Source organism: Lacerta agilis, chromosome 2 (genome assembly GCF_009819535.1).
Source record: "Lacerta agilis isolate rLacAgi1 chromosome 2, rLacAgi1.pri, whole genome shotgun sequence".
Classification (NCBI taxonomy): Eukaryota; Metazoa; Chordata; class Lepidosauria; order Squamata; family Lacertidae; genus Lacerta; species Lacerta agilis.
The window spans coordinates 103,669,286-103,697,124 of NC_046313.1; the positions used below are offsets into that span (position 1 = coordinate 103,669,286).

At 44.9% G+C, this 27,839-nt stretch overlaps 2 protein-coding genes across 2 annotated transcripts; one reads left to right on the forward strand and one right to left on the reverse strand.

The window, feature by feature from the left end:
• Positions 1–1,277: 1,277 nt before the first annotated feature.
• Positions 1,278–16,663, reverse strand: LOC117042071 (zinc finger protein RFP-like). Its single transcript, XM_033141533.1, has 8 exons — positions 16,479–16,663; positions 13,782–14,217; positions 11,905–12,000; positions 6,858–7,088; positions 4,865–4,887; positions 3,933–4,051; positions 3,059–3,088; positions 1,278–2,748 (listed from the first exon to the last, which is right to left on the reverse strand). Exons 2-8 carry the CDS (start codon positions 14,202–14,204, stop codon positions 2,240–2,242), a joined length of 1,431 nt encoding a protein of 476 aa, XP_032997424.1. The 5' UTR covers positions 14,205–14,217; positions 16,479–16,663; the 3' UTR covers positions 1,278–2,239.
• Positions 16,664–17,749: 1,086 nt separating this feature from the next.
• On the forward strand, positions 17,750–27,376 carry LOC117042045 (E3 ubiquitin-protein ligase TRIM7-like). The gene is made up of 7 exons (XM_033141497.1): positions 17,750–18,178; positions 19,848–19,943; positions 20,820–21,050; positions 23,076–23,098; positions 24,555–24,673; positions 25,442–25,498; positions 26,781–27,376. Exons 1-7 carry the CDS (start codon positions 17,759–17,761, stop codon positions 27,296–27,298), a joined length of 1,464 nt encoding a protein of 487 aa, XP_032997388.1. The 5' UTR covers positions 17,750–17,758; the 3' UTR covers positions 27,299–27,376.
• The last annotated feature ends 463 nt before the right edge of the window (positions 27,377–27,839 follow it).

A 27,839-nucleotide genomic window follows, 5' to 3' on the forward strand; every position in this document is an offset into this window, starting at 1 on the left:
AACCATCAGCCGCTAGGTTGACAGCTACCAGCAGCAATATCAGAGCAAGAGTTAACCATGGAAGCGTTGCTATGATTATGCCACTGCCTTCAAATGTGATGGCCAAGGAAGAATATTCGTGGGTTGGCCTCCCCCTGGATTCCCTGCAGGTAAAAGCATTCAAGAGCACCCTTGGTGTTTACTAATTCAAATCTCCACTGACTGTATTCACTATCTTAAGAAGTGTGCATACACACACGAAAGCTCATACCAAGAACAAACTTAGTTGGTCTCTAAGGTGCTACTGGAAGGAATTTTTTTTTGTTTTGGACTCACTATGTGTGGGTAGTTTTCACTTTGCAGCAATCTGTTCAACCAAACACAAGACATGCTGAGAGTCATATGGGGACCACAGTAATGAGACTGTGGACAATGATACTGTGGCATTCTTGATTTGCCTAAAATGATTATGTCCAAGATATTAGTGGAAGATGGCTTGCATGTCTCATGCTGCTTTTGTGTCATTATTATTGAATATTTGTTTAAATGAACATAAACACCTTTTCAGTGCTAAGGTGAGATCTACTCTGTATACATGGTTCAGCATTCCGTTAATTACCTCATTCATTTAAGTACCCCCTAAGCCTACATTGAGACGTGGGTGGCACTGTGGGTTAAACCACTGAGCCTTCTGGGCTTGCCGATCAGAAGGTCGGCAGTTCAAATCCCCGCAACGGGGTGAGCTCCCGTTGCTCGGTCCCAGCTCCTGCCAACCTAGCAGTTTGAAAGCACATCAAAGTGCAAGTAGATAACTAGGTACCGCTTTGGCGGGAAGGTAAATGGCGTTTCCGTGTGCTGCTCTGGTTTCGCCAGAAGCGGCTTAGTCATGCTGGCCACATGACCCGGAAGTTGTACGCCAGCTCCCTCGGCCAATAAAGTAAGAGGAGCGTCACAACCCAAGTCATCCGCAACTGGACCTAATGGTCAGGTGTCCCATTACCTTTACCTTTAAGCCTACATTGGAAGACTCTAACCATGGGCACACCCACACTTCTGCTTTCCCCTGAAGAAACCCGCTGTTTGCCACCAAATTGCAGCAAACATCCATCAGTTCTCCTCTGGATTGGCATTTGTGAGTTATAGACTGAAGCACTCAAGGAAAGAGAAAACAGCAAGTGTTTAAACTGTGGCAAGAACTGAAACAGCCTCCAAATGAAAAGGAGCTGATTATAGAAAGTTGCATAATGGCTTTTTGAGTTAACCAATGTTGTATTTATAGAGTAAAGGACGGCAACATATTTAAGGAGATGTCAGCATTTATTAAGTTTTGGCAAACAGGTACAGGGAAGAGCAAATAATTCTGACAACCCAGTACCTAAACATTTCCTGTCACCTGTGCTTTTTCGTTTGAGCATTATATATAAAAAAGTAAAAGTAAAAAGAATTCTTAAAATACTTATGCAAATTTGGATAAACTTTTACTCTACTTTTTAAAAAAGGCTGCAATTTAAAATATATATATTTTCCAGGATGTAAAAAATTGCAAGGTACGTTAACAAGGCATCCCAAATGGATCTCAATTGAAAACCAAGGTGATCTCCTGTATCCCTGTATTTACCATGTTAAAATTACAAAACACCACTTTTCTCATCAATTTTCATTGTCTTTCTTGGTCTCAGCTTGGCTTGGATAAATTGACTGCACTCAACGGTTAACTACTGGCTGTATATTGCAATGCTGCTTTCATTTGGGCACAGATACCTGTACACACACCTCATATCAACACACACACACACACACACACACACTTTCCACTTTCAATTCCCATTTCCCACAAGCTGGATCTCCATTCTTGTCTGATCACCATTTCTGTGTATTTCCGAGTGGCTGCAGTTTAAGAGAGATGTACCACTCGCAGCTGATATGAGGGGTACAAATGTTGTACTTTGGAATCTGTATCCAAATGAGAGGAAATACAGCCGGGCGAGACAAAGAGGTTGCTAAAACTTACTAGAAGCTATATCTACGAAGTAGTTTTAAATGGTGTATGCATTCAGGTCTCCCACATTCTTTAAGCCTAGGCTCCAGTTTCCATTCAGAATATATAGTATCCCGATAAGGGAATTAAGGCAAGTCAAAAGCAGCCGTCGTATTAACCACGCTGAAGTTCAGTATTGTGTGTTACAGCCAGAGAGTTATGTTGACACTACTTCATTGTCGGAAGGGCCAAAGACCCAAGTCCAACAGAAGAACAGACAATTTAACACAGTCGAAGCACAGTGTTCATGTCCCCAACTCGGAAGAAAGGAAATAATTTTGACACAAATTTGACAGTAAAGAGAACGAGGCGCTTATTTTCTTCTGCATCGAAAAACCCCAATGTTCCTCCTTCATAGTCCAAACGGATCTGAATCTTTCGGGGGTCTTTGCTTGGGTTCAGAAAAGTCGGGGGCGACGTTAAGGTTTTGTACTGACCGTTGCTAAAACCCACAGCCATGATTCCCTCCTCAGGGACGATATTCAGCTGCCCTTTCCTCTTCACGGATTCTTTGGCTACACCCAAAGCCCAGAAAGTTCCCTTGCTCACATCCACTGTCCAATGATGCTTCCCCGAGGTGAATCCTTGAGAGCCAAGCACGCAGCGGGAGGGGTCAAATCGTCTGGTGCTGTAGGGAAGCTCCTGGCGGACAGATCCCCATGCGACAGCTTTCTGACCATCAAACACAACAAATCGAGGGTGAGCCGTCATGGGGTCCAGTGTCACGTTCTCTGCAAGAGATCAAATGCAACAGTCAGGCATGGAGCCAAGCTCCAAGAACCCTCCCCAAAGGCCAATGTATAAAACAAGTAAACGTTCATCTGCTGCAGGTGGCTGTTTCTGAAGGCGGCCTATTTATTGAGCATTCCTCCTGATCTGAGACTTGCATCAGTCTCAGCCAGCATGGCTGGGAACGAGGAGAGTTGCAGTATATAGAAAACAACAGGTTGCCCAGTCCCCACAGCCTCTTTTCTTTTTAAAAATACAAAAAGGCATGAATCTATCTTTTCCGTGAGATATCCAGAATCTGTAGGGACTTACCATTTATCCACTTTTGTTCATCCAAAGTCTCTAGAGGAAGAAAAGGAGGATAAGCATATGCAAACTTCTGTGATTCGTTAATGTGTTATATTTAGCAAAAAATGAACTGTGTGTGTGTGTGTGTGTGTGTGTGTGAAACTTTATTCATCTTAAAAATTGCAGTTACACAAAAATACAACAAATACAAAAGGGAAAAAAAGAAAAATAGAAATAAAAAATAAAATTCCAGCATTTCATATTCCAAACAAGAAAAAACAAACATAAAGAAAGAAAATAGATGTATGAATTAGCTTACAGTGCAAGGATCTAAAAATTAATTCTACAAACACATATAATTTTCCTTTGTATATTAATTCACATGCACCATTCTAAAGTCTTAGGAGTATTATCACTTTGGAAATCTACAGCTACCCAATTGCATTTCCAGCTTTACACATTTCTCTCTTCTTTGTAAGCATCAAGCCTTGGATCACACATTTACAGCAATGATACTATTAATTAATTAATAATAATAATAATAATAATAATAATAATATCAGATAGCAAGCAAACAATCAGGCTCACAATATTGTATCCCTATCAACCATGCACAGAGTTTTATACCATTGGGATGGATCCAGGCCATCATGCATTAAGATCCTTGAAATCAAAGGGACAAGTTAGTCATCACAAACTAATCCCAACAATTTCAACCACTAAAGAACGACCAGGTTTTTCTGAATCCAGCCCCCTGTATTTTAATGGTGGGTATTGTACAAAGGTGCAATGTGATTGGGACAAGCGTTCACTGATTGCCTGGATAAAGAGCTATATAAGAACAATACAGTAGTAGAATTTCCACCCCAGCGATCAGCTTCAGAAACCCATTTAGTACCTCTGAATTTCCTCAGTTCGCCCTGCAGTGAAGCACTCTCTTTGGAGAATTCCTGAAGCATTGTACTGAGCTCCAAAGAATCAGGTGGAGTAGGAAACTGAAATTTGCCCGTCTTGCACCTAGAGGTTTAACAAACATGAAAAGAAATCTTTATTCACTCGCAGCTTCTCAGAACATCAGGTGCAGAATGCATCTACACAGTGTAAACAGCTGGCCAAGCTGACGGAAGGTGAACTAGGACATTGGCCAATGGATTTGCAACTTTGGGTGTGGGGTAGGGTGTGTGCTAGGGGCACATGCTAGTGAAAATTCAGAGAAATCTAGGTAGAAGGGGAAGGATGCAAGAAGCATCCTGGTGGATCAGACCAATGGCCTACATAGTCCAAGCCCAAAGATGGAAAGTGAGCAAGATCCCTAGTAAGGAAGGTTGGCAACTTATAGAATAAGAGACAAGAAGAATCTTTATTCAAAGAGGAGGGGATTCTCTCCCCCCCCCCCGAATATTTAGAAAATAACTGTATAATTGAAAACGCTGGTAGTATTTAGATAAATTCAACAGCACTGTAAATATCTGGAGGATGCAAAATGGAGAAACAATTCAATTGGTTATAGTAAAATATGTAGGAACGATAGGTAAGTAAAATGAACCATGAAAAGCGAAGGTTAAGTCCATTGTTTCATGGCATGATGTAAAATGTTTATTTTGAGATGTACAAACTGCAAAAAAATAAAAATAAATGTTGTATATATATAAAATAGGCCTACATAGTGCAGCATTCCCACCTTAGCAGATGGTTTTGAGAAGCCTGCCACCAGGACCATGAGCACAATCACACTTTCCCACTCAGACATACTGGCATGCATGCAGAACATCAATAGAATTGCCTTCTGTGAAGGGTGGAGAAATGGCAACAGGAAGAACAGCCTCATACCTGTTGAAGACACTTCCAATATCCTAGCGAGAAAAAGAGGAGACAAGACAGAGAGGTTAGGTCGTCCAGTACAACACCCATCATATTTGGAATTAATTTCTACAGGGGTTCATCTTATATCCTGCCTTCCTTACATCATAAAACTCAAAACGGCATTCGTAGGTTTCCCTGGTGGCCCCTAATCCAGGCACTGACCAGGCCTAGACATGCCCAGCCACCGAAAGGCTGCTGCATCAACTACCTACTATCTTCCCCAGCTCATTTTGCTCTCAACCCTCAAAGCATTCGTTTCAGTTTGGCGGCATTAACAAACCAATTCATTCAGTCTTTTTGTGGCTGAATATCACGATACCTACTGCCTTGCGGGATATCTTTGGGAGAAGAGAAACCTAAGGAGACAACCAGGGGTCGGCAAGGTTTACCTCGCCTGGGCCGGTTCACTCCAGCGGAGATCCCTCCGTTGGCCAGATTGCGCTGGTGCGTGAGCCCGAGATTTCCGGCATCTGTGTCTGCGCAGATGCAATTTATGGCGCCGCGGAAGTGAGTCCCCGTGCCACGCCGGTTTAGCACAGTGCGCGGGGACTTGCCCAGTGGGCGGCTCGGTTTGGGGGCGGCTCATGGGCCGGTTAAACGACCCCTGTGGGCCGCTTGTGGCCCATGGGCCTTAGGTTGCCTACCCCTGGAGTAAACCCTACACAAATCCGGAGTGGAGTCCCTAAGTCGCCTTGTACGCCTCCTTCTGGCAACTCCTGCAGCCAAGTGGGTGCCAAACGTATTGCTCTGCTTTCCTTTCAACTGCATCAGTGAGGCCGAGAGTGGGGGGATCTTGTCGTCTGGGCAGACCAGGACCTTCATACGCACTGCCTGGGCTTTTACCCCAGGGAGGTAACTTTGGAGCTGCTGATGCAGCAGTTTGGCTTCACCCCCAGAGACAGACTCCGTTGTCTCTCGAGACAGATGGATGCCAACAAACAACACAGTACAGGCTAAGATCTTGCTCTGCTGAGGGGGAAGAAGGCCCTGCTTTGGACACACAGCACCAGCAGAAACTCAGGTCATCTTTTCCCCCAGGTTCAAAATACTGGGCTTCCAGGGATCAGGAAAGGTGTTAACCCTGCAACGATGCACCACTGGAGGAATGCGGCGAGAGGAGCGAGAAGGCCAAATGAGGAGGAGGATGCAGCCAAATGGGAAATAACGTATTTTTCGCTCCATAAGACGCACCTTTTTCCTCCTAAAAAGTAGGGAAATATCTGTGTGTCTTATGGAGCGAATGGTGGTCCCCGGAGCTGAATTGCCCAGGGGCCAAAAGAGGATCATGCTTTTTATTTTGCAAAGAGAAAAGGGGGTGTTGAAAGGACCCCGCTCAGCAGCTGATCAGCAAGAGATCGGGAGAGAGATAAGAGTCCCGGGCTGCCTTTCAGCCCCGCCCTCCTTTGTTGAATGTGCTGCAGAGGGAGGTTGTTTGTTTCCCCAGCAACATGTGACTGGCTGATTAGATTATCTGTCTGGAAACTGCAGAAAAGGCTCCCTTTCCTTTAGAAGCTGCAGAAATGCGAGTTCAACCCCATCCCATAAAAATTGGGCTTTTTCTCTTTGCTTTTCCCCCTTTGGAAAAGGAGCTGCAAAACTTTTAGCTGATCCTCAAAAAAACAGGGCTTTTAGAGGAGGAAAACAAGAAAAATATATATATTTTCTTGTTTCCTCCTCTAAAAATGAGGTGCGCCCTATGGTCCAGTGCGCCCTATGGAGCGAAAAATACGGTAACTAGGATGAAAGGGAAGCTGCCCTATGCCATATCAGGCCATTGGTCCATCTAGCTCAGTATTGTCTACTCTGACTGGCAGCAGCTCTCCAAGATTTCAGGCAAAGCCTCCCCTCCAGCACAGCCCTACCTGGAGATGCCGGGGGCTGAACCCGAGACTTTCTTCTGCATGTGCTATCCCTGTGCTACGGCCCTTAAATAATGGCATTTATTGATTTACAGCGTTACCTGCATCAGCCCACCTGGCGGCTCCTGACCCTTCTGCTCCAGCTCGCCAATTAGGGTGCTGATACGGGAAATCTCCTCGGAAAATTTAGCTGCATGCTCTTCCTTCTTCTTCTCAATCTCTATCTCCAGCTTCTGCAGACGGGTTAACAGGATTTGCTCTTCTTTCTCTAGAAACTGGCGGAGCTGCTGAAATTCCAACATAAGCTTCTGCCTCTCAGAATCAGTTTCTGCCTAATTGGGACAGGTGCAAATGGGGGGGGCACACTGGTTATTTGTAATATTTCTTACCCACCCATAGGAAAGCACCCTGACACATGACACACCATTCCGTGTGTTCCAGCACACTATCGAATATCTCTGCCGAGAGGCACGGACATCCAGCCAGAAGTTGCTGAACTACAACTCCCAACATCCCTGGCTGCTGGTTGATGGAAAGTGTGGCTCAGCAACATCTACAGGGCTAAAAGGTCCCTGCATCTGCTTTGTAATGTCAAAATCCAGCTGTTCCCCAGGCTGCTTCCATTGCATATAATGCAAAATGGTGTTGCACTGTGGGGATTCTATTGCTGGCGCCTCCCGTGTGCAGGACAAGATTGACCTCACACGGGATGCCAGTTGCAAGGGAAGGCAGCCTGCGGACGGGACGGCCGGCAATTCCGGAGCCTGCTCACACCGTGCCGTGAATAAAGTAGAACCGCTGGCTGTGACCTGAAGGATTTGAGTTCTGTGAGTTCGATGAAGGTTGCCTCGTAGAAGATGATTGCGAGCGACTGTCTGGTCCAAGAAACTCCGTAGAGGAAAATAAAGCTAAAGGTGGCCAAAACTGGTAGCCAAATAAAAGGTTTTAAAATAAAAACTGAAAATGAAACACTAAGACGAAGACTGCAGTCTGGAGGGTAACGGCTTTAGCTGCCCTGCGTGGCTGGATGGTTTCACTTTCACTTTGCCTAGGCTTGTCACGCAACGTTCTCTCTGGGCTTTCCGCGCGTTCTCCACACCACAAACAGGGAGTGGCAGCTTTTATTGAGTGAACAACCAACGTCATAATCGATACACAAACCAATCACAACACTGTTGCTGCCCTAATTTGGGCGGGAAGCAGATTAACTGACCAGTACCAAGTTCAAAAGTTAGGAACCAATAAACTCTGCGGAGGGATCCCAGCGGCAAATAGCCTACCGGATCCTGCTATCACTTTCCCTTCCAGGTGGAAGGATACTGTAATCAAACATAATCATACACAAATAAACACAGGTGCACACAGGTGCAAGCGCAGCTGAAAAACATATTCCCACATTGCACCGAGTTGTAGATGTGTGTTGCCACGTCTCCTTCTGCAGAAAGAGAAGCTGACATTGGACTGAAGTGTGAAACACCAGCTAAAATTGAAACTCAGCAACAGATTATAATTAGATGCTCTTGTATAGTTTCTACTTTCAGAATCCAGCTGCCAAGGGCTAGTTCACAGGTGCACGAAGCACGCTCATAACACTTAGGGGGGCAATAGGTTTCAACCATGCACCAGGTGGAAAGGTTTGTTTTTATAAAACATAGAACCACGTTGGAACACATAACTCTAATGTATGAGGTTAAAGTTTAGCCCAGGGTTTCTCAAACTTGGGTCTCCAGCCGTTTCTGGATTACAACAACAATTTATTATTTATACCCCGCCCATCTGGCTGGGTTTCCCCAGCCAGATGGGCGGATTCCAACATAATATTAAATTACAATAGTCTATTAAACATTAAAAGCTTCCCGATCCTGCTGTCTAGGGATGATGGGAGTTGTAGCCCAAAAACAGCTGGAGACCCAAGTTTGGGAAACCCCCATTTAGCTGAAATTTGGAAGATGCTCAATCATGTGAGGTAACAAAGATACTGAAAAGCTTTGCTCATCTTTCAGCGGTCTGTAAGTTTTGGATTATGGAATGTCCGAACATGATGAGCTGGTTATATGGATGTCACGATAAGAAGAATCGTAAGCCTATGTTGGACAGTGTTCTTGAAGCTACTAACATGAGTTTGGCCAAACTGCGAGAGGCAGTGAAGGATAGGCGTGCCTGGCGTACTCTGGTCCATGGGGTCACGAAGAGTCGGACACGACTGAACGACTGAACAACAACAACAACAAGCCTATGTATTAATGTTAGGATTGGTTCATCAAAGCAAACTGAGAATCGGCATTATCCAGATCAGGGGTCTGCAACCTTTAAGACAAAAAGAGCCACTTGGACCCGTTTCCGAAGAGAGAAAAAAACTGGGAGCCGCAAAACCATTGCGGCCCACAAAAATATAAACACCCAGAAGCTCATAGCACAATTTAGACAGGTAATGAAGAGCAGGTAATGAAGGCAAAATGGCAAAATATCACGAAACACTCCCCCCCCCCAGCCAAACAACAAGCACTGTATTAAAGGAACCGTCCGAACACCTGACGCTGCAGGGGCAAATCTAGAAGGGGAAATCCAACCCCCCAGAATACATCCACCCCATGCCGCATGAACAGCACAAAAACCTCTTTCCCCCTTCTCTCATTGCACACACTTTGTAAACCAAGAAAATCTTTTTTTTAAAAAAAAAACAATTTGGGAATCCAGTTGCGGTGAGGTAATAGCCCAGCTATTAAAGAACAATGTAGCTAATTCCAAGGCAACTGAATAACAAAGAGGCCAGCGATTAAGCTACAGTGCCTGGGGGGGAAAAGTCAAAGGGCAATTCTAAAATGCAGCAGGGTGACTTTTAAAACACAAAGTTTTTTACCCACCAAAAATGGTGACCTCCAATATGTCCCCAAACCACTGCCCAACATGGATGCAAGTACAGGCTCCAAGCACTATAAACACCCAGAAGCTTATAGCACAATTTAGACAGGTAATGAAGAGCAGGTAATGAAGGCAAAATGGCAAAATATCACAAAACGCTCCCCCCCCCAGCCAAACAACAAGCACTGTATTAAAGGAACCGTCCGAACGCCTGACGCTGCAGGGGCAAATCTAGAAGGGGAAATCCAACCCCCCAGAATACTTCCGCCCCATGAACAGCACAAATGCAACCCTAAAAGTTTACCAAACTTATGCAAAAGCACACAGCATGCACACTGCCCCAATCACTATTGGCCAGCAGAGGGGCTGGGCAAGGCAGCTGAGAGGGGCTGAAGCAGGGGGCTGATCATGTCCCGCCTGCAGGCACGGGAAAACATTCCTTCAGAATGGATAAAACCCTTCTTTCAGTCCATGGGACTCCCGCTTCTAGGGGGGGGGCAGGGAGCTTCTAGGGGGGGCCACTGCCCCCTCTTGCCGCCCCCCCGTCGGTACGGCCATGCTCGGGCCCCTTTCGCCACGCTGCTTAAGGGAAGTCTCCTGCACGCCCCCGAAACAGAGCCCAGGACTGGTCATCCCCTGAGCTTTTTCCCACGCCCATCTCATCCCGTTGGGCCGCCCTTAGCTGAACAGCCGGGCTTCCTTTTCCTTCCCAGACTGCCACGTGTCCTGGAGCCGGGCCCTTCCACTTTTTTAAAAGAGGGCTTCCCCCTCGCCCGCCGCCCCTGGCCCAGCCCGCAGCTGCCTCCTTACCTCGTCGAGTCGTCGCGCCTCGTTGAATCGCAGCAGCCAGCAGCTCCACCAGCAGCAGCCAAACACAAGCGCCGGGACAGGCGCCAAGGAGGGAAGCTGCTGCGGTCTGCTGCTGCGCCTGCGCTGGCATGAAACGAGGCACGCATGAGCAGCACAGCCGCCGACAAGGTAGAGAAGTGGGTGGCCGCAGGCGGGCCAGCAGCGCGGTGCAGCGCCCCCTACATTTCGGCGCTAAACGCACCGGCCCTGCCCGGAGCCGCGGCAAAGGTGCAAAAGAGCCGCATGCGGCTCCGGAGCCGCAGGTTGCAGACCCCCGATCCAGATGAAATGTGCATGTCTCCAAGTATGCATATTACGAAAGTATAGGGAATGTTATTTAGCGAGCATGAACAAGCTTTAACGTAGATAAAAGTTGTGGGGATGTTTAGAACTCGTAACATAGTATAGGCTCTGAGACTAATTTATGGGACAGTGACATATTTTCAGATAAGGTTGTCAGGTACTATATAAATATGCTCTGAAGATCGAGCAAATCAGCTCGCTTTCCTGCACCAAGGCCCGGATTTAGGTTTGATGAGGCCCCAAGCTACTGAAGGTAATGGGGCCCTTTATATGTCCAGCTGTCCTTTGTCAACAACAAATTGGTCACTGTTTTTTGTGTTGAATATATGCTACATGATAATTTATGGACCTAATATGTATCTAAAGCCATTTGCACATATCAAAATATGTATTTTATCAAAGTAATTGTTGAACTTATCTTATATTTTGGAAATGTACATCCAGTTTTTTTTTTCTTTAAATGTTTTGGGGCCCCCAAGAGAGTGGGGCCCTGAGCTATAGCTTGTTTAGCTTATACGTAAATCTGGCACGGCCTGCACCTATGCTGGCAGCACCCTGCGAGAGCTGGGAAGACCTGGGAACTTAGAAAGAAGCTTTCCTGTTTTGAATTACTGAAATCTTAAGAATCTAGACTTTGTAACAAGAAAAGTTTTAAGTACTATTATTGCTCACCTTAGGCTATCTATATGTCTTGTGAGAGTATATATACGCATGTATTATTAAAAGTAGCAATAATATAATAATATTTGTACCCCACCCATCTGGCTGGGTTTCACCAGCCACTCTGGGAGGCTTCCAGCACATACAGAAAACATAATAAAACGTCAAATAGTAAAACATTAATAAAAATAGATACTCAAAAGATTCTCTGCTGTATAGAAATTGATTAACTGCTGTCATACAAAACCTGAACTGAACTCACATCAATTCCAGGTGTACACTTTACTGAAGTGGATCAAACAGCTACAGGTGATAAACTGATAGTCTTGGGCTTCTAAAAACTGGCACTCTGCATGGATAACACATGCAAAGCTGAAATTTCCCAACACAGAAATGTAGAAAACGCCATATACAAATTAAAAACCAAGTGAAGATGTAATGGTATTGCTAACTTCCGATTGCTCTTGCACTTACCAGCAGATCCTGGCTTGGCTTCTCTGCTTCTAATTTAAATGATAAAATCTTGTCTTTCTCTTCTTTCAGAGTTTGCAAGCAGTGATGTATTTTCTCCTAAGACAGACGCGAATAACAGAGTTTTTGAGCCATTCACCATGTCCTTCTCAAATAAGCAGCTACACATGCAAGAGAGAATTATTTAAGCTCGGTGCTGTAACAACATCTAAATACCATCAGATTGCTAATTTGCATTCTGTGCTGTATTAAACTGTATCTAAAACTGGTCCTCCGGCATATATCACACACAATCTTCAAATAAGACCGATTTTCTTCCAGCCACCCACTCGCTGAGATACATAGATGCAATTCATTTTTCTGTATTTGCACCTTCCGAAGAGACAGGCAGCAGATGACCCCAAATTTCCCAAAGATCTTATAGCTTAAAATAGACAGTGAGGAAACAACAGACACAGGATCTACGGAGAATCATAGAGTTGGAAGAGACCACAAGGGCCATCCAGTCCAACCCCCTGCCAAGCAGGAAACACCATCAAAGCATTCCTGACAGATGGCTGTCAAGTCTCTGCTTAAAGACCTCCAAAGAAGGAGACTCCACCACACTCCTTGGTAGCAAATTCCACTGCCGAACAGCTCTCACTGTCAGGAAGTTCTTCCTAATGTTTAGGTGGAATCTTCTTTCTTGTAGTTTGAATCCATTGCCCCGTGTCCGCTTCTCTGGAGCAGCAGAAAACAACCTTTCACCCTCCTCTATATGACATCCTTTTATATATTTGAACATGGCTATCATATCACCCCTTAACCTTCTCTTCTCCAGACTAAACATACCCAGCTCCCTAAGCCGTTCCTCATAAGTCATCGTTTCCAGGCCTTTGACCATTTTGGTTGCCCTCTTCTGGACACGTTCCAGCTTGTCAGTATCCTTCTTGAACTGTGGTGCCCAGAACTGGACAAAGTATTCCAGGTGAGGTCTGACCAGAGCAGAATATAGTGGTACTATTACCTCCCTTGATCTAAACGCTATACTCCTATTGATGCAGCCCAGAATTGCATTGGCTTTTTGAGCTGCTGCATCACACTGTTGACTCATGTCAAGTTTGTGGTCTACCAAGACCTCTGTTCTCTACAGACAGAGGATCCAGACAGCAGGTTAAGGGGAAGGAACCCTGCACAGACCCTGGAGTGCTACTGTCAGACGGGGCAGGTAATATAAGGCTAGACAGACTAACCCGGCAGGAAGTTGTTTCATATGTAAATACATGAATGCTGGTTGTTTTCCAGTTCTCCTAAGATGTCCCCACCCCCAAGAACCCCCATTGATTCGGACTCTGTTCCACTGTTTCTTTTTTTTAAAAAAATAAGATTTTATTAAAGCTCCAGTTACAGGTGGGTAGCCGTGTTGGTCTGCCATAGTCAAAACAAAATCGAAAATTCTTTCTAGTAGCACCTTAGAGACCAACTGAGTTTGTTCCTGGTTCCTGGTGTGCATGCACACGAAAGCTCATACCAGGAACAAACTCAGTTGGTCTCTAAGGTGCTACTAGAAAGAATTTTCGATTTTGTTTTTATTAAAGCTGTTCCTTAATACAATAAGGTAAAACAAACTACATCGAAACAGAAATGAAGAGTGAAAGAGAAAGTAGAATCCTCTTCCTGTTTGGCCGTGGAACAGACTCCCATGGGAAGTGGTGGGCTCTCCTTCCTTGGAGGATGTTAAGCAGAGCTTGGATGGCCACCTGTCATGGATGCTTCAGCTGAGATTCCTCCGTTGCAGTGGATTGGACTAGATGATTGGACTAGAATGAATTGTTTTTAGCAATTACGAAAAACGCGACTGAAAATCTCTCCTCCCCCCCCCCCTCAGCCACCCACGCTACCTGGTAAACCTGAGCAGCCTCCTCTATAGGAATGATGCTGTGATATTTATGCAGCTTGGACCGGTCACAAACCACGCAGATGGACGTTTGATCGTATTCGCAGAAGAGCTTCAGGGGCTCCTGGTGTTTCTTGCAGAGCTGCTGTTCACCCGACTCCTTGGCTCGCCGCATGCTGAACTGCATGGCCAGCTCAACGATATTCCACAGGTGCCTGTTTGGCCGCAGGTTCTGCCAAGGGAAGGGTTTTCTGCACTGCGGACAGGAGAACACATTGGCAACGGACCCTTCGCAGCACTGGGCAATGCAGTCCCGGCAGAAGTTGTGCCCGCAGTCGATGACCATCATCGGGTTCTGGAAATAATCGAGGCAGATGGAACAGGTGGCTTCATCCTGGAGGCTTTTCTCTGGGTTCGGCGCAGCCATCGGCGTCTTCTAGCTGCAACGCAGAGGAACAAAGTTTAGTTTTCCTTTGCTTACAGAGAGGGGCGTCTCCTTTCTGCAACCAGGAACTAGATTGCGAGGGAGAGTGTGTTTGAACGTGATTTTAACTATTAGAGGGACAAACATATGTTCTGAATGGTTTCCCTGAAACATTTAACAGAGCAAATTTTTGATATCGGGCAGGTGCCTTCACTTTTCGGTACTTGCTAAAAACGTACTGTATTTGTTTGGGGAAGTCTATCCTGACATGCAGAGTGTCGACGTGTGTTTAAATCTTGTTTTTAGCTTACTGCTGATTTAATATATATATATATATATATATATATATATTAAAAAACATGCTTTAAATAAAATAGAAAATTCTTTCCAGTAGCACCTTAGAGACCAACTGAGTTTGTTCTTGGTATGAGCTTTCGTGTGCATGCACACTTCTTCAGATACACTGAAACAGAAGTGTGCATGCACACTGAAGAAGTGTGCATGCACACGAAAGCTCATACCAAGAACAAACTCAGTTGGTCTCTAAGGTGCTACTGGAAAGAATTTTCTATTTTGTTTCGACTATGACAGACCAACACGGCTACCCACCTGTAACATGCTTTAAATAATTGCTTTTACATTTTTTTACTGCTTATTTCATTACTTTATTCTTTTTGTAAGCCGCTTACAAGTTTTATTACAATAAACAATTCTCAAATAAATGCAGACTCTCACTGCATTCAACAGGTTGGCCATACTATTAATTATAGGACCCACTATTAAAGATTTTTTTCAAGCAATCTGATCCTATTAAGTGTGTACAGGGTTGCAGCCCAATGTCCCCCTATCATACTGTATGCTGTTTAAGGATGAAGGATGGGTGTTTATGCGGGGGGGGGGGAGGTTCTACAGAGTTCAGACAACATTGGCATAAAAACATACAACAAAGTGTCATGCAACATCAGCATAAAAATGTCGGCCCACTTCCCTTTTATCCAAATTTAACTTTTAAGGAGGAAATCTGATGTTGCTTAAAACATTGCTGCCAGTAACCCAGGTGCAATATCTGAATATTCTCATTTGCAGTGCAAAGCCGCCATCCGAAAGTACCTGAAGTCATTAGTACTGAAGCCACCTGCACACGGTTAAAGGCTGAGTATACTGTAAATGTGTCAGAATTGCCTCTACGGCCTTGTCCACACTGAGCAGTATTCCTCTTGCCCTGCTACTTTCCCAGGGAATGCCGCCCCCCCCCCAGCAAGCTTGAATTACCATTTACTTTGAATCTGTCACCTTGCAAAAACAACATTGTTGGATTTTTACACCAAGCAAATACTGTACTACAAAAATGCCAAAAGCCTCTGGTTTCCCGATCAGATATCATTCAGTTAATTTGTGGCCCAATACAGTATGTTTCTAGGTGTACACCCCATGCATTTAAAGCACACACAGTGCCTATTTCTTTCCCCCCCAAAAGAATGGTGGGAAATGCAATTTGTTAAGAAATTGTAGCTCTGTGAGGGGTAAACTACAGTTCCCATGATTTTACTGTGCATGGGGGGAGGGGGAATAGGCTTTAAATGCATGGTACATTTGCAGCCTATAGTTTTCCTACAGGGCTACTCCTTCAGTGGAGGAAAAAGCCACACATTGTGTACCACTATGGCAAGCCTCTCTCTCCCCAACAGCCAATTGTTTTATTATTTATTAGTACTTTCTGACCCCACCTTCCTCCAATGGGCACAAGGTGACAACACGGGCTTCCTCCCTCCCTCTCTCTATTTTAACCTCACAACAACCCTGCGAGGTAGGCAAAGCGAGGCTGAAAGACTGTGATGCCTCCAAACAGTGACCAACCAGTTGCCTGTAGGAAGCTCGAAAGCTGGACCTGAACCTTCCCAACACTCAGGTTTCTCTGGATGCCCACGAGTTCTAGAGCTGTGGGAGAGGGGGGGGGATTTTCTCCGTGGCATTAATAATTTTAAATGCTTCTTTCATGTCAACCTTTTCTCTGCACTAAAAAGTCCCGAACGTTGCAGCTTTTCCTTGTTGGGGGGGGGGGAGTCACTCCTCCATCCCCTTGACCATTCTGGCTGCTCTTTTCTGAACCTTTCCCCAGCGCTCTAACCACTACGCCACACTGCCACCACACTGTTTAAATTAGAAAAGCAAAACCTCTTAAGCAGACCACGCTTCGGACCTCCCACGGTTTCTTCCAAGGCTTTTCAGCTGCCCCATCTCGCCTGCAGCTCTCTCGCCACCCACCCGCCCACCTACCTTGCTCTGCTCCCCCTCTTGCACTCGCCTGCTAAAATGCAACGTCCGACCCCCGGGAATCATCAGCCAGCCTGCAAGGCAAAAGCCCGGCCCGGCCCGGACTAAGGAGAGAGCCCAGCAGCGGCCTAACTCCGCCCCGCACAGCGCTCCCAATGGGAGATCTCTGCCGGCTGCGTCAGCTCTCCAATAAGGCACCCATCTGGGTTATAACAAAAGGGAGCGGGGCGTTTTTAAAAAAACTGGAAATAAGGAAATGAGCTGGGTTTGCTGCCACTAGGCAGCTCCCAGGGGTGGTCTCTTCCAACTACCACCAGGTGGTTTCCTTAAGGGAGAAGAAAGCAAACAGCTGTTTTCTGATTATTATTTTTTAAATCGGCGTTACTTGCAGCAATTTTACGCCCACTGCTTTGCAAGATTCTCCTGAAATACTTTAAATAAATAAATGTGTGTAAGAGGCATGGTGGGGGGATGTTCAGGTGCATTTTACCCCACCCTGGATATAAAATGCTGGCAAATACTGGACTATTCTTTTCCTGCCTTCCAGGAAACGCTTAAAAGGCGCAGGAGCTTGGGAAGGGTGCGGAATGAATTGTAGTGCCCTAGGGCTCTGGGTATTTGGCAAGAAAGAAAGAAAGAAAAAGAAAAAGAATGCAAGAGTTCAGAAGGGGCAGCTTCACAATTGCACTGAGTCTGGTTCCCCCCCCCCCCAGGTCCTAGTGCGATACTAACCACTATACCACACTGCTTCTCAATACTCTTGATCTTCTCAAGGAAATGGAGGAATCCTCTTCATTTTTTAAAGCAAAACGACCACTGCATTTCGGATTTACACTGCAATCCCAAAACACAGCTGCAGAGAGAATATCCGCGTTTTACCCTTTTCCAATGAAGTGCTAACTTAGCAAGCCTTGCATTTTCTTTCCTTCACCACCACAATGAGGGCTATATATTTCAAACAGAAAGTGTTTGGGCAGCATCTTGCAAGAGAGGAATGTTAAATGAAACCAGGCCAGCAGCTGTGACCGTGACCCAATAAAGCGATTTCATACTTTTGAGTTAATTAGTAATCTGCTAACTAGGGTCAAAGGTAGCAAGAGGCTAGCCGCCACCGTTTACCCCGTCAGTGCCTCTAACATAGAGGTAGTCCTTCCTCTTCTCCCAGGCTTCCTGCTTGTGAGTCTGCCTGGGAAGAAAAGAGACGCCCGATTGCAGCAACACGAAAGCGAAACTCATCTTGCCTTTTCACCTCCAGCTCCCAGCAAACAGCAGCTGCTGCGATCATGGCTACAGCGGATCCAGCAAAACACCTTCAGGACGAAGTCACTTGTTCCATTTGCCTGGATTACTTCAAGGATCCAGTAATGATCACGGAGTGCCAGCACGACTTTTGCCGAGCCTGCGTCACTATGTTTTGGAAAAGACCGGGAGCTTCCATTTGCTGCCCGGATTGCAGAAGAAAAGCTTCCTGGCAAAGCCTGAAACCCAACCGGCGCCTGGCGAACATGGTGGAAGCCGCTAAGCAGCTCAGTCTGCAGCTGGAGCAAAGTCCAGGAAGGGAGAAAATGTGCAAGGAGCACAAGAAGCCTCTGAGTCTCTTCTGCAAAACCGAAAATACCCTTATTTGCATGTTCTGCGAGAGATCCAAGGCTCACAGAAACCACTCTGTTATTTCCGCAGAAACAGCTGCTGCGGATTACAAGGTAAATGATTTGGTGCATTTTAGCAAATAATTCAGTTGCATTTGTATGCCTGGTGCAGTTGTGATATCTCTAATCTAACCATGATATACAACAGGGGAAGGGAACTTTTGGTGTTTTGATCCCAACTCCCATTAAACCCAGGCAAGGGTGATGGGCGTTGTAGCGAAGCAGCACCTTGAGGGTCACAGGTGAGCATCCTCCCCAGATATAGATTAAGGTGATGTTATAAGAATTACAAGGGGGGGGAAGGCGATGCCAGGGCATGTCCAGTTTTACCATTTTAGCCATGAACAGAGAGGGGTAACTGGACTGGAGATGAGGCCCGATTCACCAGTTCCCAGAATCCTCCTCTTCGACGCCATGATCCACTGGCACAGCTTTCAAACATCTTCCTCTTCATTCCATTTGCAAATCACCCCTCAGGAATTTATCACCTATCACCCCTCATATCACCTATCACCCCTCAGGAAGGAAATTCTCAGCAGGGCTGTCAATCTACTCCTTTGATGAGCTAGCAGCTATTGTCTCGCATAGGAAGATAAGGGGAAGAACATTTGACACCCCTCCACATGAAAAGGACACCCATTATTTCCATGAACTATCCAATTTCCGTGTAAGACCCTTGTTTTTCACACCTTCCAGCCACCATTGGATTGTATGGGAATAGGAGGGTATAAATATTAGGGTTTCCCATTTATCGGGGCCCTTTCCCTTTTCTTAGAAGGCAGGGACCCTACAGCTGTAGTTTTTTTTCTGTGTCTAAATAAAGGATCAGTATTGTTTTGCCTGATCAACATTGTTGGTCTCTGTCATTTTTCCCGACCGGAGCTTTGAACCTAGAATCAACTATTGAGTCTCCGTATCGCCACAGACTTCCATATGAAGCAGTGGCATTTCAGGTAATTCTTATAACAGTGAACACCTCACTTAGTGTATTTCTCCTCCCCTTTTCAGAGATGGTGTTTTAAATATACAATCGGGGTTAGCTTCAAACTGCACTGTGCCAATCCTGTTTGAAGTGTGGTAGTGGTTCACAGAGCTCTCTGCGAAGCTTGATATTTGGTACTTCCAGAGACTCACCCTCCGCCCCCAGTAATGGGCAGCCTCCCCACACCATTTTGTGGGCCAGCCACTTTCAAGTGTGGCAGCCATTTTGTGACAGTAATTTCCCCTCAAAATTCAAAGGTGTCCATTGGCCCCTAAAGGTTGGCAATTCCTGTCTTAAGCAGCCACTGCTGTTTCTGTCTTGGGGTCTTCCTTGCACAGCATTTATAGTGAAATGGTTGCCCTTTTGTTTTCTGTATTTTTTTTTTCACAGGTTGCCACATTAAGTGCTACCAGTAATTTTTTTTAAAAAAAATCCAGATTCTGTAAAAGAGCCTGTATATCCATATTGTGTGGCGCGTGTTTTAAGCACTGTCCTGCTTTTTGTGTGGAGGGTGGGGGAGTTGGGTGTGTTTTGGCCATTCCCTCCGACCTGTGCCAAGCTGTGTCACTGTAGCAGCTGATGGAAACTGGGAGCTCAACAACTTACAGTCAGCTGCAATCTCCCTCTGCCCCACCCACCCTATAAACTAAATATTTTCAAGTCTGCTGCTTGTTGTAAATAAAACATTCTCAGTCTGCAGAAACTTTAAATCTACCGTATCATTGCATTGTCTGTCCTTAGGGCATACTACTTAGACATCTAAAGGAACTGAAAAAAGAAAGAAGCAAGATTCTGTCGGTTAAATCAAATGGTGAGAAGCCATGCCAGGAGCTATTGGTAAGAATTGGCAAAACTCCTCCTTTTAAGGCATGTCTACGATGAGCTGATCACCATTGGCAACGTTATCATTTGAGAGCAAGGATCTGTGTACATTGTTGGAGTGTGATTTGATAAGGATCTACATTTTCCTGACCTATGTTATATTTTGCATTACAGGAAATGCAAAGGGGAACTAGATAAGTGCCTTGATATTGTTGTGTTCGTGAAGTTGGAATATGTTTGAGGCTGCTTTCAAGTCAAGATTTACGGGTGAAACAGATTTTCTGGATCCGCTTCACTTGTGATTTAGACCTGGGTTTGGCACTGAAACCAACTTTTCCAAGTGCCCCCTCATTCTGAAACATGGAGGGCGACAGAGAAAGGGCTTTTTTGCTGGTGGCCCCCAATTTGTGGAATAGGTTTGCATGGTGCCTATGTTAATACCTTTTTGTACCATGTGATTTTGTTTTTTTACCCACTCTTCACCAGCAGGTCCCAGGCTGGTTTAAAACAATTTAAAATTCATGATTGAAAACAGTTTAAAAATTACAGTCATGGGAGTTGAAATATTTTGATGTTATCCTGTATCCCATTTTAGTTTCTGTTCAATGAATGGCTGGTGTGTTCATTTAACACCCTCCTCATATGTTGAAAGAGACTTGAATCAATTTAATTCCAAGTACATGCAGTGCTTTTTTATAGGGTACGCAGTACTGGCATCTCTTTTTGTTGTTAAAAAGTGTGACACTATAACAATTTCATGGTGAGTACCAGCACCTGTTTTTCTAGAGAAAAAAACCCACTGAGTACGTGATATGATTGTGATATGATTAGGATCTGGGTTGGGCAATCTGTTAGAACATCCCATTGTCATTTATATCTTATCCATTGTAGAAAGAGGCAGAAGCCAAGAGGGAGGAGATTGTGTCTGAATTACAAAAACAGCGGCAGTTTTTGGAGGAACAAGAGCAAAGCCAGCTGGCCAGGTTGGAAGACATAAAAAGAGAGATTGAGAAGAGAAGAAATGATTATGCAAACAAATTTGAGGATGAAATATCCTACATCAGCGATCTGATTGGTGAGATAGAAAAGAAGGACAATCAATCAGCAGATGGATTCTTGGAGGTAGGTCTAGTATTCTGAACCAGAATGTATTCATGACAAAAATATCCTGCATCGGTGACTTGATTGGTGAGATGGCAGATAAGGGCTGCCAATCAGTAAAAAAAAGTCTAAAAGAAGGGTTAGGAACATTAGACAAGAGTGAAAGAGTGTAAAAGGTCATAAGACTACACTTAACGGTCTACAGAGTGTGGGGATAACCAACATTTGGGACAGCCAGTAATTCCCGGAGTGCCTGCTCCCACTGGCCGTGAATGGGTCCGTTGGTTATGAATCTGAAGGTCGTGAGATTGTTGTTGTAGTTCTGAAGGTTTCTCTGGAGTTGCGTTACGAAGGCTTCTGAAGGTTTCCAAAAAGGAAAGGATAGGCAGAGCTAGAAGTAAAGCAGAAGGTGTGGCCGAAAGCAGGAAAGAGGCCAAATAAAAGAGACCAGTCAATGGTTCTAATGCACTCACTAGTAGCGAGCTCTCCCAACTGCCTCCAACTGAGGCAGGGGCCATTTATTAAGGAACTGAACAGCGTCATTAAACAGGCTTTAACCAATCATAACTCAATAAAACAAGCCCTTCCGGGCGGGAAAGCAATCCAGCAGCTGTTAGCAGAGGCTTTTCTGGCGCGCTTTCAGAGGCGCGGAGGAATCCCGGCTTTAACTCCGGCCGGATCCTCTTTTCTCCTCCACGCGCGGCAGCACAAGATCGGAGAGATAGCAGCCGCACGCGGGAGGCGTCGGAGCGTATTCCCACAACAGAGCACTCCAATACGAGTGCTCATTATATCTAGTTTGTGGCACAAGTCGTCATCCGACAAATTTTGAGCGCTGCCGTGCAGATGTATGTTGTAGCAGGGTTTTTATCTGAAAGCAGCAAGGAGGTATAGAATTGTCCTGTGAGCCCTGGGTACTTATGCAGTGATGGTAAGATGAGGCTAGTACCAATGTCTGTAATAAAGACACTGGGGAAGCACATGCTCTGAAGTTTCTGTTTGTCCACAGTCACAGGGGCACTGCCTCTCCAGATAAGCAATCTTCCTGTATCCGCCTTCAAGGACAGCTGAGGGGAGGCCATGACATCAGCCAAAGGCCCTCCGGTGCTTAGGGATTTCGAGTTTAGCTAGATATGCCATAGGGGAGAAACTAGCTTACAGTTTCCAGGATTCTTTGGTGGAAGCAGTGTGTTTTAATGTATAGTGTGCTTGTGACCACAGTTCTCCACTGTGAAGTCATGTGGGGTAAGTTTAAAATTGGAGATCCAAGTACGCTGGTGAAATTGACCCGGCTTTCTCCTGACCCTAGGAAAGGGAGGTGGGCAGAGACAGTTAAGGAAATGGCCATGCAGGAGATCCTTCCTCACCGTTGTGCAAAATTAGAAGGAAGCAGGCAAGGAAGCCTCACCCTTTCGAGAGAGACACTTCTCTGCAAGGGGAAGAGACTAGGTAGGATGTGAAATATGCCATTGTCAAATGTGTAGACCTCTAAGAAACAAAATGATATCCGGAGGACTAAAACAGCTTCATGGAGGACATCTGTTAGAAGGTGACGAAAGAGCCGTAACATGAGTAGGATGAAGTACAATTGTATATCCACGACAATCAGTGGGTTTAAGAAATCTGATAACAAGAACATTTTTGTCTTTCACACAGGCACAGCAACAGTGGGAAAGAGGCTCAAAACTGCTTCGTTCATCCATTTTTTGTGTGACAACATACCACCCAGTTAACTACATTCTACACAGTTCACAACTTAAAATCAATTAAAAACAATTGATGCAGTAGCAGCCTAGCACAGATATTAATACAAAGCCACACGAAGCAGGGTAAAATCCATAAGAGCATTGAAACATAGCAAAGAGTAGTGTGTGTGTGTGTGTGTGTGTGTGTATAATTTGTTGACGTCCTGCAAAGTCATACTCTGAGCAGACCCATTGAAACCAATGGCTTCGAGTATTATTAACATTGGATGTCACCCATTAAATTGAAATTACACTGTGTGCAAAATGTAGCTAACTTGTCTTTGTTCTTTTCACTTCACAGGGTATTGGAAGCATACTGGACAGGTACCTGCCTTCTGCTTTTGCTTTTTAACAATGCTTGACTTATTTGGGGCCCCCTCTCCCCTCCCCAACTACCCTTTTAATGGCATCTAAGCTACTGTTTTAAGGCTTCAGGGAACCATCATTGGACTTCATCTCTTTTGCGATGACTGTGAGTCGTCATCTCCCAGCAGACCTGAGTGCTCTCTATTTTCAACAGCTACATGCAATGGCAGGGCAGAGGTTTGTCTGATTTAGGGAACCTAATGCCAGTCCTGAGACCTCTGTCTCATCATATCTGAGGATATACAGCCCTTGGCGTGCAACTCAGGGTTCCTTTTTATGCGGAGCATGGAAGTAAAAAGAAACAGTGGTGCCTTTGTGTAAGCAAAAACAGGGATTAAAAATTTGGATGTTGAACTAGGTAAAGAAGCCATGGTGGAATCCACACACACATTTAAAAAAAAACCAACCGCTGTGAAAATGCTTTTTAAGAAAACGTTTCGATAAACACATTGAATTTGCCATAGCTCACTGTCGCAGTGTCGCAATCTAGTGTCACATTTGTATATTGCATTTTACAACACACCTAAAATGTTTTATATGCAGCTGTATAGCTGAGTCCATCATTACTTCATGCCAGAATCCTAGGTATGTAACCTGATCCCTATGGCCCAAAGTAGAGACCTTATTCAGCCTGCAGTCTCCACCTTGGTGCAACAGACAGCAGGTACAGCTACACCTAGGATTCTGGGATGAAAAAGTAATCAGTTGTCTACCTAGTTCACTATCTAAGCGCACCTCAGTTGACATGACTACAAGATCCAGCACAATTTTTGTGCTTTACTTTTCCTTGCCTACTCCCCCTTCTCCCGGTGCCCAATCCGTCGCTTAGCATAACCTCTTGCTTGATTAAAGATGCTTCCATGTGGCCTAAGTGAAACGCTACATAATGGTGCCCCCAGACTGATGCTACTTTAGGGTGGGATTCAGTCACATACCGGCAATTTGATTGGAAGGTTTTGCACAATGTAGCTGCTTCCTCCAAAGACCAGACTTTCTTTTGAGATGAGGACAGGTAGGTGTACTGTAAAATATGGGGTGATGCTTGCTTTGACTTCACTTCCCTTTAACCGAATCAGGATGAATGCTCATTAAATGGCCAGTGTCTCCTTTGAAGCAAATCGGCATGTGTGTATGATCAGTAAGCAGGCAATCTAGAAATAGCCAAAGATTTCTGGAGAACTCAAAAACTTGCTGAAGGGGCCACGGCTATAAGGCCACTATAAGTGTACTTCAGCATTCACTGTTATGCCATTAACTATGAGGCCAAAATTAAACTTTTTACCCCTATGCTATCAAGTGGCGGACCAAGCTGCAAGCGAGCCTTTGTGAAGCAAAAAAATAAAAGGTGGTAGTTTAAGGGACTGTACAAATAGATTGAGGGTGGTCCTTTCAATATCTCGCTTTCTCCCACTAGATGCGAGACAGAGAAATTTCAGTTTCCAGCTACTCCTGCTTCTACAGACATGAAGGAAAGGCTCAGGAAATTCTCTCAAGAAAGTGCATCTTTGACGAGTTCTCTGAGGAGAGTCAGAGGTTTGTAAAAGAGAACCCTAAATCGGATTGCAGGGATGAAACATGCGGTGCCGCACTCCTCTTATGGTCAGCAGCATTGTACCTTTAAGAATAGCGTATCAGAGTGATGCCAGCAGCCATCGATTTCGCCCATTGTGCTCATTACTAGAAAAAGCGAGTGACTTTGTGCTAGTGTGGTTTGATGGGTTAGATAAAAGGTCTGACTAAGACCAGGGATGACTAGTGTCGAGTCTCCATTCAGGCATAAAACCCACTGAGCAACCTTAGGCCACTCTGATTATAGATAAAACTAATAGAATAGTAGAGTTGGAAGGGACCATGAGGGTCATCTTGTCCAATCTCCTGTACCCAAGCCAAGTTGGCTAAGCCAGTTCCCCATTCTTGTCTATTGCTATCGAGTCCCCAATATGCAAGTTGTGCACCTTAAGTATGGGGGGAAAGGGTTTCGCTCTCTGCTACCCAAAGTGTGTGGCGTGTGCCCCATCTCCTCTTCCTGGCTACCCAGAATTCACTTGATCACCCTATTTTATCATTCTTGCCACTACGGCTGCCCTCGCTTTAACAGAATCATACTTCAGATCGTAGATGTTGTTCATCTGTCAGTTAGCCTTAGGAACATGAGTCACGCATTAGTCGATAATTATTGTGAATGATTATTGTAGTTTAGTTAACAACAATGCTTCATTGGTGCGTGGTTAAACAGGCTCCAATGTCTTTTCTGTTAGCCTTATGATGGACATTTTACCTTACTCTCTTTTCTCCTCCTAGACTGTTCTGAGCCCAACTGTTCTCAGTCCAACACGGACAAATCAAAATGGATAAGAGGTAAGCTGCTAGTTCCTGAGAGCAAAAAAAGACGAGATGTTGGAGAGTTCCAGCATTTTATGTTCTTGCGTTTCTGTCTTCAGATAAAAGCTGCTGCAGGGGGAGATCAAACTGGACTGAGGCCCTGGCAGCAGTGCTGAGGGGCGGAGAAAGCGAGTTAGTCCCTGCACTGTCACTCCAGTCTAAACCACCACCACCACCCCAGCAAGTAAATAGATCAAGTGGGACTTAGATTGGAGGAAATGGTGTTGTAGAAAAGGTTGCACATTCTCTCAAGATAGCCTTCCTAAAAATAAAAAATAAAATCAATCTTTATTGGTTTATAAACTACACACACACACACACAAACAAACGCACACAACCCAATAAAATAAAACACAGCACATAACTCACAAATAACAAAAAAGAAAACAGTACAATGCGGAAACACAAAAAGATTTCAGCCATCAACTTCCAACCTCCTTGGTGTGGGTTCTTTGTTTCCTTGTTACTTTCCTTTATTTTTCAATAAACATGGCCTGTATTATATCCCTTACGCAGTTCTGAGAGATATTCAGATCATTCTAAAGTTTTAATATGGGGACAATGTTTTTTAAATATTGTCTGTAAATCTCCCATTCCTTTTTAAACTTTTGGGTCGGTCGATCCCTGATCTTTTCCGTCATACTCGCTAGTTATGTATATTCAAGCAGTTTTACTTGCCACTCCTCTTTTGATGGAATTTTATCTCCTTTCCACCCCTTGGCAATCAGCATCCTCGCTGCTGTTGTTGCGTACAAAAAAAATCCTCCTTTTCTCTCAAGACAGACTTCCCAGGGCCACAGGCCATGCTGGGTGGTGCCAGAGGCAGAGCCATACAGGGGGGCTAGCCAGGGTTTTTGCCCGAGATGAAGCCTTCAAAGGGGCACCATTGAGACTCCCAGCCTGTGCATGTGTGTGTACAAATGTACATGGAGGATTCCAAACTGAGCCTTGGACTCTGGTGAAATGAAGCCTAGTTTTGCCCCTGCCAGAGGCAGAAGTGGGTGAAGCAGCAAATGTAAATTTCATCTTCGTTTCCGCACACGCAGTCTCCAGCTTGCAACTCTCACCCTGCAGGTGCCCCTGTATTCTTGCCATGCAAATTTGGTTCTATGAATTGGCCTACTTTCGTCCTGCATTTCTCCCCTCACAAAGAATACATGCAATTTGCGAGCTCGGTACGCTACCTTACGGAAGTAACTGATTCTGTTAAGTGTTTTGTCTTGTTTGTTTTACCATCCTGCTTCATGTTGTGTTTCAGAAAATGTGGTGTTGGATCCGGATACAGCCCATCCCAGATGTATTGTGTCTTCTGATGGAAAATCAGTACGGTGGGGAAAGGTCCGTCAGGACTACCCCTACAGTCCAAATAGGTTTGAATATGCTCGCTGTGTGCTTGGAATGCAAGGATTCAGCTCCGGGAAACATTATTGGACGGTGGATGTTGAGGATGTTGACCATTGGGCTGTGGGCGTAGCCAGAGCATCTGTGGAGAGGGATAGAGAAATTGACTTTGAACCTGATGAAGGGATCTGGGCGATGGGCTTTAGTTATGATCAGTACAAAGCTCTGACTTCACCTCCTACCATTTTGGAACCAGAAGAGGATCCAGTAGAGATCCAAATTTCTTTGAACTATGAAGCAGGGACTGTGGCCTTTTATGATGCTGAAGATAAGACCCGTCTCTTTATTTTCCGGTCAATTGATTTTGAAGAGGAGGAAGTTTTTCCTTTTTTCCGGATCGTCGATTCGTCAACTTGCCTCCAGTTGGGCTCTTAAAGCACGTGGTCCTTGGCCTGTGCTTTGCCTTTCCTGGGTGCTCAGACGTTAGTACCAAAAATCGGCTAATATCCATTCTATGCACATTGTCTTTGGAAGTCTGTACCGAAGAGCTTTCTGAACTGTATAGTGGCACATTACTGTGTCAGCTGCAGTGTGCAGGTGTGTCGTGCAAACGCTCCCCACGCTCCTCCCGGGGCTGGGAAGCGGTTTAACCTTTGCTTTGCTAGTAAAACTGAATTACTGTGTTGTGAAATGATACATGTCTAAAAGCATGTCACCAACATGGAAATTCTGGAAAGCTCTGCTGTACAGGCTGCAGTTTCCATCCTATGCTCCAGTCCCTGCTTCCGTCTTCAGCATAAGACAAAGGTGTTTTGGTTTGACTGTGCAGATGACTACTTTATAATTCAGTACAGCAAAGGAGCACTATAATATTGCAAAACAAAATAAAATAAAAAATTCCTTCCACTAGCACCTTAGAGACCAACTAAGTTTGTTCTTGGTATGAGCTTTTGTGTGCATGCACACTTCTGCAGCT